General features: G+C 49.5%; 1 protein-coding gene across 1 annotated transcript in view; it reads left to right on the top strand.

Annotated features, from left to right (window-relative positions):
- ABCA7 (ATP binding cassette subfamily A member 7) overlaps positions 1–13255 on the top strand; it is a 95616-nt gene that overhangs the window by 78045 nt on the left and 4316 nt on the right. Inside the window, exons 38-47 of the mRNA XM_060275313.1 lie at positions 223–338; positions 1440–1584; positions 3584–3707; positions 5277–5406; positions 6755–6875; positions 8256–8318; positions 9445–9551; positions 10133–10274; positions 12339–12473; positions 12599–12702. Of these exons, the coding sequence (XP_060131296.1) occupies positions 223–338; positions 1440–1584; positions 3584–3707; positions 5277–5406; positions 6755–6875; positions 8256–8318; positions 9445–9551; positions 10133–10274; positions 12339–12473; positions 12599–12702 (1187 nt within the window). The remainder of the gene's footprint in view (positions 1–222; positions 339–1439; positions 1585–3583; positions 3708–5276; positions 5407–6754; positions 6876–8255; positions 8319–9444; positions 9552–10132; positions 10275–12338; positions 12474–12598; positions 12703–13255) is intronic.

The following is a 13255-nucleotide window of genomic DNA, read 5'->3' as shown; positions in this document are numbered from 1 at the left end:
TTCTGACTTGGTAACTCAAGACCAAAGGTTGCAGCCAGTCAAGCCCTGCTCAGAGTAGACTCACTGAAACCAATGTCCCCAAGTCAGATGGGTCTGCTGTTGGATTGGAAACCCAATTCAGAGTTCCAAAATCCAGGGGGAGATATTCAGAATCCAAGCCTTCCCTTGTCAACATCTTGCCAAACTTGTCTTTGCATCTTCTTTTTCTTCTTCTTCTTCCAGTGTAACTACCTCGTTCCGGCTCTCTTGGTGGTGCTGATTTTCCTGTGTTTCCAGCAAAAATCGTATGTCTCCTTGGCCAACCTGCCGGCTCTGATCCTCCTGCTTCTCCTCTACGGGTAAGGCAGAGATTCGATTCAGTCCGCGCTTCACAAAATAATATGCAGAACAAAACAGCTGGATTTGAGTTTCTCCAGATTTTGCAGTGCCATTTTCTGGTCATGTTTGTTGACATCCGTCTGTCTTGTAGACTAGAGCTTTTGGGGGGGGGGAATCAGGGGAAAATCTTTTCTGGCACCTGTGTGGGTTATTCACAACAAAAAGGACTCTGTGTTTTTTTGGGGGGGGAGGTAAGTTTAAACATTTTTTTCAACTCATTACAAATCATTTCCCAATATTCTTTCACCTTTCTGCATGTCCACCACATGTGAAAAAAGTTCCTCCCATTTCTTTACATTCCCAACACGCTTTCGGCATCTTAGCTAACTGTTGTGTCCTATATCTATTGCCCTTTAAGAATATCTGAATTGTTTTCCACTAATGATTTATCATTTGTATCCGGCCGGGTTCCCCCGGCCATTCTGAGGGGCTGTTGTTTGTGGTTCAAATCCTACTTGCATGTAAATCTGATTCGACGAATACAGTGGTACCTTGGTTCTCAAACTTAATCCGTTCCGGAAGTCCGTTCCAAAACCAAGGCACGCTGTCCCACGGAAAGTGATGCAAAACAAATTAATCCGTTCCAGACTTTTAAAAACAACCCCTAAAACAGCCATTGAACAAGAATTTTGCTATCTAACGAGACCAGTGATCCATAAAATGAAAGCAATAAACAATGTACTGCAGCCACACAATCAACCCATCAGGAGCTGAACTGGATTCCACACAGTCACAAAAAAAGAGAACCACAAAAAATTGCAAAATAAATAGCAAAATAGACAGACCTCAGCATAGTGCTCAAAATGGAAGCGCGGCACTTGGCTTCCGGGAAAAGTTCACAAACCGGAATGCTTCCTTCCAGGTTTGCAGTGTTTGGGTTCCAAGTTAGGGTTCCAAGAATTTTATTTTTTATTTTTTATTTTGTTTTGGGTTCCAAGTTGTTTGAGTACCAAGGCGTTTGGGAACCAATGTACCGCTGTATTTAGGATATTCTTCAAATATTCTACGGGACATTCTACAATTCCTTTTCATTTCCTCCTCTCTCTTTGCCTGCCCCCTAGCTGGTCCATCACCCCCCTGATGTACCCGGCCTCTTTCCTCTTCAGTGTCCCGAGCACTGCCTATGTGGTCCTGACGTGCGTCAATCTCTTTATTGGCATCAATGGGAGTGTGGCCACCTTCGTCCTCGAGCTCTTCACCGACAAGGTAGGCTACGGGGACAACTGGGTCCTTGCGGGTTGGGACCGGGGAGGAAGAAGGGAGAGAGCAGGGCAGGATTCAACCCCAAACCTCCTACAAAACCACTTCCGCGCCTGCGTCGGAGGTGGTGTTGTGGGCATCACACCTGAACTCTCACGCTGGGGCTGAGAGGTCAGCCCCTTCGCGGTTGGGGGGGGGGTTCCTGACAAGTTGGAACGTGTCCAGAGGAGGGCAACCAAAATGTTCAAAGGCCCCAATTCTGGGCTGCATCAATAGGAGTATAGCATCTAGATCAAGGGAAGTAATAGTACCACTGTATTCCGCTCTGGTCAGACCTCACCTGGAGTACTGTGTCCAGTTCTGGGCACCACAGTTCAAGAAGGATACTGACAAGCTGGAACGTGTCCAGAAGAGGACAACCAAAATGGTCAAAGGCCTGGAAACAATGCCTTATGAGGAACGGCTTAGGGAGCTGGGTATGTTTAGCCTGGAGAAGAGAAGGTTAAGGGGTGATATGATAGCCATGTTCAAATATATTAAAGGATGCCATATAGAGGAGGGAGAAAGGTTGTTTTCTGCTGCTCCAGAGAAGCGGACACGGAGCAATGGATTCAAGCTACAAGAAAGAAGATTCCACCTAAACATTAGGAAGAACTTCTTGACAGTAAGAGCCGTTCGACAGTGGAATTTGCTGCCAAGGAGTGTGGTGGAGTCTCCTTCTTTGGAGGTCTTTAAGCAGAGGCTTGACAGGCATATGTCAAGAATGCTTTGATGGTGTTTCCTGCTTGGCAGGGGGTTGGACTGGATGGCCCTTGTGGTCTCTTCCAACTCTATGATTCTATGAAACATTGGGATTCAGATTTTGGAAACATTAGACCTCCGGGTATCGGGCGGTATATAAATTCAATAAATAAATTAGTAGTAGTAGCAGTAGTAGTAGTGATAATAATAATAATAATAATAATAATAATAATAATAATAATAATCCTATATAATAATGTCCAAGTTGTCCCTGCGTCCAGTTGTCCCGTGTGTCCCTGGGGTACTGCGCATGTACCCCAGAGACACAGGGATTGGACGGAGGGACAACGGCCAACCGCCGCTCCGCCAACCGCCGCTCCGAAGCCCAGTCTCATGCTGGAGGTGCGCGGCGAGGCGGCGGGGGAAAGAAGCGCTCCCCCCGGCAGCCTTGCCGCGCACCTCCGGCATGGGACGGCGCTTCCTCGGCCGAAGCGGCAGCGGGCGCCGAGGGAAGCCGGCTTTGGCTTGACGGCGGCGGGAAGAAGAGGAGGAATTCCTCCTCTTTTTCCCGCTGCCGCCAAGCCAGTCCCCAAGCCGAAGTGCGGCGCGGCGGGGGCTTTTCGCCGTTTGCCTTCCCGGAGCGAAGGGGGAGGCAAACGGCGAAAAGCACCCGCCGCGCCGCACTTCGGCTCGGGGACTGGCTTGGCGTGCGCGGCGAGGCGGGGGGGGGGAGAAGCGCTCCTCCCCCCCGCCGCCTCGGCACGCAGCGCCGGCATGGGACGGAGTTTCGGAGAAGGTCTCCGAAGCCCCGTCTCATGCGGGAGGTGCGCGGCGAGGCGGGGGGGGAAGCGCTCCTCCCCCCCGCCGCCTCACCAGGCAGCGCCGGCATGGGACGGAGTTTCGGAGAAGGTCTCCGAAGCCCCGTCTCATGCGGGAGGTGCGCAGCGGGGGGGGGGGGCGGGAGAAGTGCTTCTCTCCCCCCCCCCCGCCGCCTCGCCACGCACCTCCCGCATGAGACGGGGCTTCGGAGACCTCCGAAGCTCCGTCCCATGCCGGCGCTGCAGGACAGTAGCGTTCTAGCGCCCGTTTTTAAATGGGCTGAATTCCACTAGTAATAATAATAATAATGTAGGAATCGGTTGTTACACTGTACTGGGGACGCCAGCTTGGAACTCCTGTGAAGGAGAAGTCGGATTATCCATGGGGAAAAATAAATAAAGTAAATAAGTATGTGTTCATGTGTTTGCATCCTTCTCGCGAGCAGAACTTGAACGACATCAACATCATCCTTAAAAAGGTCTTCCTCATCTTTCCGCACTTCTGCCTGGGCCGTGGGCTGATCGATATGGTGAAGAACCAGGCGATGGCGGACGCCTTCGAGCGCTTCGGTGAGTGGAGCTTGGCGGCTGCCAAACAAAGGGAGGCAGCGGTTTTGCTTCGGGGTCCCTTCCAACCCTGTACAGTTCTTTAATTCTATTATTCCACGATCAGAAAGCATTTATGGGCAGTTTCCCTTTCATTCGCTTCCCTCGCAGCCGCCTTAGGACGGCACAACCTGGAAGTTGGGCGCTAGCAAAAGCATGTTGGAGGATGGATGGCGGCGTAGAGATTGAGGTTGAATCCTGACAAGACAGAAGTACTGTTCTTGGGGGACAAGGGGCAGGCGGGTGTGGGGGACTCCCTGGTCCTGAATGGGGTCACTTTGCCCCTGAAGGACCAGGTGTGCAGCCTGGGGGTCATTTTGGACTCACGGCTGTCCATGGAGGCGCAAGTCAATTCTGTGTCCAGGGCAGCTGTCTCCCAGCTCCATCTGGTACGCAGGATGAGACCCTCCCTGCCCGCAGACTGTCTCACCAGAGTGGTGCATGCTCTGGTTGTCTCCTGCTTGGACTACTGCAATGCGCTCTCCGTGGGGCTACCTTTGAAGGTGACCCGGAAACTACAACTAATCCAGAATGCGGCAGCTAGACTGGTGACTGGGAGCGGCCGCCGAGACCACATAACACCGGTCCTGAAAGACCGACATTGGCTCCCAGGACGTTTCCGAGCACAATTCAATTGAAAGCCCTAAACGGTCCAGTAGACCTGAAGGAGCGTCTCCACCCCCATTGTTCATCCCGGACACGGAGGTCCAACTCCAAAGGCCTTCTGGCGGTTCCCTCCCTGCGAGAAGTGAGGTTACAGAGAACCAGGCAGAGGGCCTTCTCCGTGGTGGCGCCCACCATGTGGAATGTTCTCCCGTCAGATGCCAAGGCCATAAACAACTACCTGGGGGCTGGGGGAGGAGGAGGAAAGAAGCAAGCTGCCTGCCCTCGGGCTTATACAACTGAAAAAGACACATCAGCAAAGGAAAATGGGCAGGGAAGGAGGAGGAGGGAATAAGGAAGATCTCTGCCTTCAGACTTATACAATATATTTTTTTTTAAAGCACAACACTAAAGGAAAATGGGTTTGGAGAGAGGAGGAAATAGGCAAACTCTGGTACCAGTGGCAAGTTCTTGTAGCGGCCAGCTCAGTCATTAGTGAACCAGGCAGAGGGCCTTCTCGATGGTGGCACCCACCCTGTGGAACGCCCTCCCGTCAGATGTCAAGGCAATAAGCAACTATCTGACTTTTAGAAGACATCTGAAGGCAGCCCTGTTTAGGGAAGTTTCCAATGTTTGACGTTTTATCGTGTTTTTAATATTCAGTTGAGAGCCTCCCAGAGTGGCTGGGGAAACCCAGACAGATGGGTCGTGTATAAGTAATAAATTATTATTATTATTATTATTATTATTATTATTATTATTATTATTATTATTATCATTATTTATGTCTTCATAACTCTTTTGCACAGACAGGCAATTATCCCTCGACGACTGGAGAAAACCCATAACCGATTAAGCCTGCCGCTCCATTTTTCTCACGCCACCAGGGGCTGCTCTCTGTTCATGTTCCCCTCTCTTCCCCTCCTGCAGGTGACCGAAAATTCATCTCTCCTCTAAGCTGGGACTTAGCAGGGAAGAACATCTTCGCCATGGCTGTGGAAGGAGCCGTTTTCTTTGCCTTCACTCTCCTGGTGCAGTACAAATTCTTCTTCTCCCTCCGGTGAGGGGGCAGTGCATCTCAGTGGTTAGAGCCAACTGCCTAATAATAATAATACTAATAATTTATTATTTATACCCCGCCCATCTGGCCGGGTTCCCCCAGCCACTCTGGGCGGCTATGCAGAAGGCAGGGCTTCGAGATCAGTGTGGACAAAAGACAGCTTTGCATGCACCTGTTAAGGCAATCCTTTATTGACATCCACGAGGACTAGAATCTTAACTTTATTTTTAGCGGGGCTGGGAGAGAGGCCGTATGAGGCCGCGCCCTGTTTGAATTTGAATCAGCTTTTGTGCAGAATCAGGAGGACTGGAATCCTGATTTTTTTAGGAGAAAGGCTGCTGATCTCTGGCAGAGCAGCAGTCTCGAGTCTCTGATCCTTGCCCCTCTCCATAGGAGTGTCTGCTTCCTGAAGATCGGCAGCTTAGCTCAGTCCACAGAGCACGGGACTCAATCTCAGGGTTGGAGGTTCGAGCCCCATGTTGGGCCCCTGAAGGAGCAGGTGTGCAGCCTGGGAGTCATTTTGGACTCACAGCTGTCCATGGAGGCGCAGGTCCATTCTGTGTCGAAGGCAGCTGTCTATCAGCTCCATCTGGTACGCAGGATGAGACCCTCCCTGCGCTCAGACTGTCTGGCCAGAGTGGTGCATGCTCTGGTTGTCTCCTGCTTGGACTACTGCCATGCGCTCTATGTGGGGCTACCTTTGAAGGTGACCCGGAAACTGCAACTAATCCAGAATACGGCAGCTAGACTGGTGACTGGGAGCGGCCGCCGAGACCATATAACACCGGTCCTGAAAGACCTTCATTGGCTCTCAGGACGTTTCCGAGCACAATTCAAAGTGTTGGTGCTGACCTTGAAAACCCTAAATGGCCTCGGTCCAGTATACCTGAAGGAGCGTCTCCACCCCCATCGTCCAGCCTGGACATGGAAGTCCAGCTCCGAGGGCCTTCTGGCAGTTCCCTCCCTGTGAGAAGCAAGGCTACAGGGAACCAGGCAGAGGGCCTTCTCAGTGGTGGCGCCCGCCCTGTGGGACGCCCTTCCGTCAGATGTCAAAGAGATAAATAATTACCCGACATTTAGAAGACATCTGAAGGCAGCCCTGTACAGGGAAGTTTTTAATGTGTGACATTTTAATGTATTTTAAATCTTTGTTTGAAGCAGCCCAGAGTGGCTGGGGAAACCCAGCCAGATGGGTGGGGTACTACTACTACTACTAATAATAATAATAATTGGTGTAAATTTCCTGCATTGCAAGGGGGTTGGGCTAGATAACCCCCAGGTCTCTTTCCCCAACTCTACAGTTCCAAGAACTGATGGAGGGGGTCTTTACGTTGCCTTCTCCTTCCAGGCCCTCCCCGGTCAAGGAGTCCCCGCTGGGAGAAGAGGACGAGGACGTTGCCAAGGAACGGAAGAGGGTCACCGGTGGGGTCCCAGCTGGGGACATCCTCGTACTGCAACAGCTGACGAAGGTGAGGGGCAGGGGGGCGAGCAGGGAGGGGCAAACGCACAGCACCTTTTGACGGGCGATTGATTTCTTTAAGTCGTACGTGTGTCGCTAGGGAAGGGTCCTGCCAACTCCCCTTCTACTCTTCTTTTTTCATTTTCCACAACTATAAATTGGGTTCCCCACATTTTGCAGCAATTTGCAATCAAAGGCTAGTACGGCATAGCTGCCAAGTACCCCGTTTTCCCCGGGAAACCCCCGTTTTTACTTACCTTTTTCTGGTGGTCCCCGTATCACTTCGTCTCCCATTTTTCTCCGTTATTTTCTCCTGCCGGCGGCCATTTTTTCCCTTTCTGATTTGCCCTTCTATGGGGACAAAAAATGGCCGCCACCGGCTTCAAAAGTCACATCTACGCATGTCCGGAAGTGCATAGACGCGACTTCCAGTGTTGGCGGCGGCCATTTTTGGTGCCCATAGATGGGCGGAGCGACACCGGAAGTTGCGTCGACGCACTTCCTGACATGCATACAAGCGACTTTTGAAGCCAGCGGCGGCCATTTTTGGTGCCCTTAGAAGGGCAAAGCGACACCGGAAGTTACGTCAACACAACTTCCGGTGTTACATGGCTGCCGGTCCCGGGACTTGGAAGGTATGTAGTACGGTCGTACATTGGTTCCCGAACGGAATCCGTTCCGGAAGTCCGTTCGGCTTCCGAAAACGTTCGGAAACCAAGGCGCGGCTTCCTGCAGCCCATTGGAAGCCACGGAAGCCGCGCCGGACGTTCGGGTTCCAAAAAACATCCGCGAATCCGAACACTCACTTCTGAGTTCGCGATGTTCAGAGGCCAAAACGTTCAACTTGCAAGGCGTTTGGGATCCAAGGAATGTGACTATATTATTATTTAAATAATTTGATATTTATATCCCGCCCATCTGGCTGGGTTTCTCCATCCACTCTGGGCTGCTTCCAACAAAATATTAAAATACAATGGTCTGTTAAACATTAAAAGCTTTCTTAAAAGGCCGTGGGTTATTTAATTAGCTGAAGGCCCGGGAGAAGAGGAATGTTTAAATCTAAAAGAGAATTCTATTAAAATATAGAAGCTGGATGGGGGAGGGGGGGCAAAGATCTTTCCTTAAGTTACAGTCATTTCCTGAAGGCCTGTCGAAATATAAAACAGTATTCTGTCGCTGGCAGGAGAACAAGGAGGAGGCAGCTGGTATGGCTTCCCTGCAGAGGGGATCCCAAAGTTTGGGAGCAACCACCGGGAAGGCCCCGCCTGGAGGGCGGGGCAGGAAGATGCTCCTTCGCCCTGCAAAGGAAGCGTGTCAATCTGGAAGCGCTCCCTAGTGGGCGGGGAGAGGAATTCAGATGTGACTGCCAGCCTTGCTATTCTTTCCCCAGATCTACCGGAGGACCAAGAAGCCAGCGGTGGATCGCTTGTGCGTGGGGATCCCTCCGGGGGAAGTAAGTGACCTTGCGGGGTAGGAATCAGGAATTCTCAAGGAAGAGGCATCTCCCGCACTCAGGATTCTCCCACCTTCTGCATGGGCTAGATGCACAGGGGGCAGCTCCTAGGGGCAGAGAAACCTTTGCCCCCCCCCTAAAATATTCGAGGGCCCCCCAAAGTTGCTGGGCATTGCTGTTCAAATGGTGTGTATGTGTTGCATCTTGTGATCTGATTATGTGGGGTGGGACTTACCTGGCCGCTGCCTCCCCCCCCCAAATATTTTATTTAAGTTGGCATCCCTGACCAGATGAGAGGCTGTCTGGGGTGGCCAAACACAGGACAGTGCCCCCCCCCCGGCATATTGCTGCGCAGAAGGTGTCTTTTTAAATTTATTTATTAAATTTATTTAAATTTATGTATTTTTATTTAAATTTATTAAATTTATTTGGTTTTTCAAATTAAAATTTTACAGAGCTATGTCAAACACATCATAAAATCAAGGTTCCAAGGAATGTCATGGACTTCCACGCCCCCCGCCTTTTGTAGGTCCAATTATTAATCATTTGGGACGCGGGTGGCGCTGTGGTCTAAACCACTGAGCCTCTTGGGCTTGCTGATCAGAAGGTCGGCGGTTCGAATCCCGCGACGGGGTGAGCTCCCGTTGCTCGGTCCCAGCTCCTGCCAACCTAGCAGTTCCAAAGCACGCCTGTGCAAGTAGATAAATAGGTACCGCTCTGGCAGGAAGGTAAGCGGCATTTCCATGCGCTCTGGTTTCCGTCACGGTGTCCCATTGCACCAGAAGTGGTTTAGTCCTGCTGGCCACATGACCCAGAAAGCTGTCTGTGGACAAACGTCGGCTCCCTCAGCCTGAAAGCGAGATGAGCGCCACAACCCCATAGCCGCCTTTGACTGGACTTAACTGTCCAGGGGTCCTTTACCTTTGCCTTTTTTTACCTTATTAATAATTTCCTCCAGCATCTTTTACGATGATCCAAATCTTTTATATCTCCGTCGTGTCCAGGGGGTTGGACTGGATGGCCCTTGTGGTCTCTTCCAACTCTATGATTCTATGATTCTTCACCCCCCCAGTCGCTGCGCACGCTCTGTGTTGGCGCAAAAGTCCAACAAAATATTTCCCTGCAGTGTTTTGGTCTCCTGGGGGTCAACGGCGCTGGGAAAACGTCAACTTTCAAAATGCTAACGGGAGACTCGCAGGTGACGTCGGGCAGAGCCTTCCTGAAAGGCTACAGGTCAGTGCCATTTGGCAAAAGCACATAAATCTAAATCAAGTAAGTGTTGGAAATGTAAAGAGAAAGAAGGTTCTTTTTTATCATACGTGGTGGTCTTGTAGTAAGGTTAAAGCTTTACTGGGAAATGATGTGTAATGAAATGAAAAGGATCTTTAAATTGTAAAACCGGAAGAATAAGAAACCGAGATAAACGTTTTTAAATAAAAGAATGGAAATGGTTTCTTGAATTTTTACAGATAAACTGCAAACAGATAAGAACATTGGCAGGGTTATTGTTATGACCTGCAGTTTTATAAGAGTATATATTTAGATGAATAAATGAGCAAATTAAGTTAATTTGGATATGCGGAAGATATTAAAAATGAATTTAAGGAACTGCAGAAAGAAAGGGGGAAGGAAGTCGAGTTTGAAAATGTCGAAATGATTGTAAAATGAGTGAAATGTATAAACTTGAAAAGTATAAATGAAAATTTAAGAAAGGGGGGGGTAGAGAGACCTGTGTTTACCTGGCATGATAATTATTTCTTGCTTCAAGCCTCCTCTCTCTCCAATACCCACCTTTCTCACCCACTCACTTACAGCGTGCTCACTGACCTGCAAGCCGTCCACCAGAACATGGGGTATTGCCCCCAGTTTGACGCCATCAACGACCTGCTAACCGGACGCGAACATCTCGTCTTCTACTCTCGCCTGCGCGGGGTTCCGGAGACCGAAATTCCTGGGGTAAGAGTTGCAAAAACGCCGGCTCTCTGGCACCCTGGCGGCATAGCAGCTGAAAAAGCACTCTGTGCATGCTCAGATAGTGCCTTGGTTGTTTATTACAGTCGTACCTTGCATCTCGGAAGCCAAACGTCCGACGGGGCTTCCGATCGGCTGCAGGAGCTTCCTGTAGCTAATCGGAAGCTGCGCTTTGATTTCCAAACGTTTGGGAAGTCAAACGGACGTCCGGAACAGATTCCTTTCAACTCCCAAGGTACGCCTGTGTTATTATTATTATTATGGGGGCAAATCTAGGTTCTTTTATATATATAATATTTTTATTAGTTTTTTATATAAACACAAACAAAACATAACATTATATATATTTTCTGTCCCTCCATCCTCCCTTCCCCCACCAGTCCACTTCTGCCACCAGTAGGACCAGTAGGCGTTGAGAGCCGAAGGGGTCCATTTTTAGGCTAAGTTCGTCCTCCCCCCCACTCCTCCACCCCCAGCTCCCCCCCCCCCTGCCACCAGGAGGCCAGGTGCGGAAGAGTAGCCTGGTTTGGATTTCCCCCAGCTATTCCTTGAACACACACATATAAAACAAACAAAAGATTTTTACCAATTCTTGTAACTTGACATTGTACTTATGGGTTCCTCAGATCTCTTCTTCCTGGTCTTCTTAGTTTTTTAACATAATTATGGCGGATTTTCTATTCATAATTAAAATCTTTTCCTTTAAATATTCACATTATCCTCCTCCTTTTTCATGCCCCCTCCCCACGGGTCACCTCCTGCCACGAGGTGCATCCATGAGGTGAGGCCTTCCAAAGGAGATCCATTTTTGTGTCTGGGTTTCCCTCCACCCCCTCCTTCCCCCTCAGAGCACCCCCTGCTACCAGGTGCTTCCAAGTAGGGAAAGGAAGAAAGGTGGCCCTCTGCCCAGGCACCTAATAAAACATAAACATTTAATACAAATCTAAAATTCCTTTCCCCAGCCATTCTTCTCTCCCTCCAGAAAACTCCAATTTTTCTATCTACTCCTTTTTCTAATCTAAAACTTAACATTTTACTTTTACTCGCCCCCCCTCCCCCCTCCGGTACCTTTCCCCCAATCGGATCAGCATTTCCTTTAACAAGCCAAGATTTCAGAAACCGTTATTCATTCAGCCTAAATATCTCTTAACTAAAAAATTTTATCCCACCCCACATCTTTCCCATTTCCCAATCCAGGCCTCTGCCCCCCCTCTTTCTGCCTTTCCTTTCCCTCTGTTACACATCCCCAAATTTCAGTCCCTCCAGGGGTCTTCTTTTCTTGAGTCTTTATTTCATTTTTTGCTCTTTGCAGCTGTCTTTTTTCTTTCCAAATCCTTGTTGTACTTCCTCCAGGTCATATTTTTTGTAGTCCAACTCAGTTTTTACAATATCCACTTCTTGTTCTTCGATCTCAAACTGGCTTTCAGCATTATCCTCTGAGTCCTGATCTTGAACTAAAGTCTCTGAACATGTTAGACTGGAGTATTGCAATGTCCTATGAATGTCCTTCAAAATTCCCATGTAATTCAAAACTGCCTCCTGGAAGCTTGGTGAATACATTGTTTTCATTCCTTCTTTTAACCACAAGCAGGCAGGAGATTAGGGGACAGAGCACACTGGAAATTTCCATTCACCACACGCTCTCCTCCATCTTGGCTGCTCCTTCCATTGTCTTTAACTTTTCCACAGTAAATCATCTCATAAGTCCAGATGCTTCTCTTTTAATATAATCTTGTAGCCAATTAAACTTTCAAAGAGTTTTTATAAATTTTTCTTATCTTTTGACAGCTTTGACAGCTGTCAAATCCCCCCCCCCTTTGTGCACTTGCTGTTCCTCAAGAGGTGCCGGCTCCGGGGTTTGGGAAGGGGTAAAAAGTCATTGTTTCTTTTGGGTGCAAAAACAAAGTATTCCTTTCGGCTTTGGAATATTTAATGCGCCTCTTAAGGGGGCAAATCTAGGTTCTGTTGGCTCTGCCTGCCTTTTGCTCTGGCGCCTCCTGCTGCTGGGCTCCCCACCTCTTGCCCAACTGGTATTTCTCTCCCCGCCAGGTGGTCAAATGGGGGCTGTCGACGCTTGGCCTGGCTGCCTACGCGGACAGGCCCGCCGGACGGTACAGCGGCGGCAACAAACGCAAGCTCTCCACGGCCATCGCGCTCATCGGAGCGCCACCGGTCATCTTTCTGGTCAGTGATTCATCGCCGGCCATTTTTAAAGCTGGAAGGGGGGGAGCAGTGTTAGCGGGGTGGGCAAGAACCTGGCGAGGCCTCGCGAAAGTGGCTTGAAATTTCGTTTGCTTGCGGGGTTCCAGGATGAGCCGACGACGGGAATGGACCCTCGGGCCAAGCGCTTCCTCTGGAACTGCATCCTTGGCGTGATAAGGGACGGCCGGTCGGTGGTCCTCACGTCCCACAGGTAAACAAAGGCAAAATCTCTCTCTCTCTCTCTCTCTCTCTCTCTCTCTCTCTCTCTCTCTCTCTCTCTCTGGATTTAGAATTGATACAATACGATGATCTTTCTTGTCATTGTCCAATGCTGAACGACGAAATTGAGAATCTACATCAAACTTACAACAACCATCAGCCTACTATCGAAAAAATGCACTCGACTCGCTACCCATCCCACCTAAAAACTCTAATGCCCCTCCTGATTTGCCCCTGACTCTGATGCCCCATGACTGAATACAGACCCTCCCTCACAGACTGCCTTTCTCTGCGTTCAAAACCGAAATCGCTCTTGGATAGAAGCTATTTCTCAGGCGGCTTGTTCTGGTCTTTATGACCCTATACAGTACCTCCTTCCAGAAGGCAGTAGCTGAAAAAGATCATTTCTGGGGCGCTCACTGTCCTGCACAATACCTGCAGCTTTCTTTTGCACCTGGAGGCATAGATTTGATCCAAAGTGGGAAGAGTCCACTCAGTTATCCTCTCTGCAGTCTTTACGACCCTGGACAGCGCTGTTCTTTCCC

The sequence above is a fragment of the Zootoca vivipara genome, chromosome 6 (assembly GCF_963506605.1).
Source record: "Zootoca vivipara chromosome 6, rZooViv1.1, whole genome shotgun sequence".
Classification (NCBI taxonomy): Eukaryota; Metazoa; Chordata; class Lepidosauria; order Squamata; family Lacertidae; genus Zootoca; species Zootoca vivipara.
Note: the sequence above shows the minus strand (reverse complement) of the source record. Positions and strands in the feature narration are given on the sequence as shown.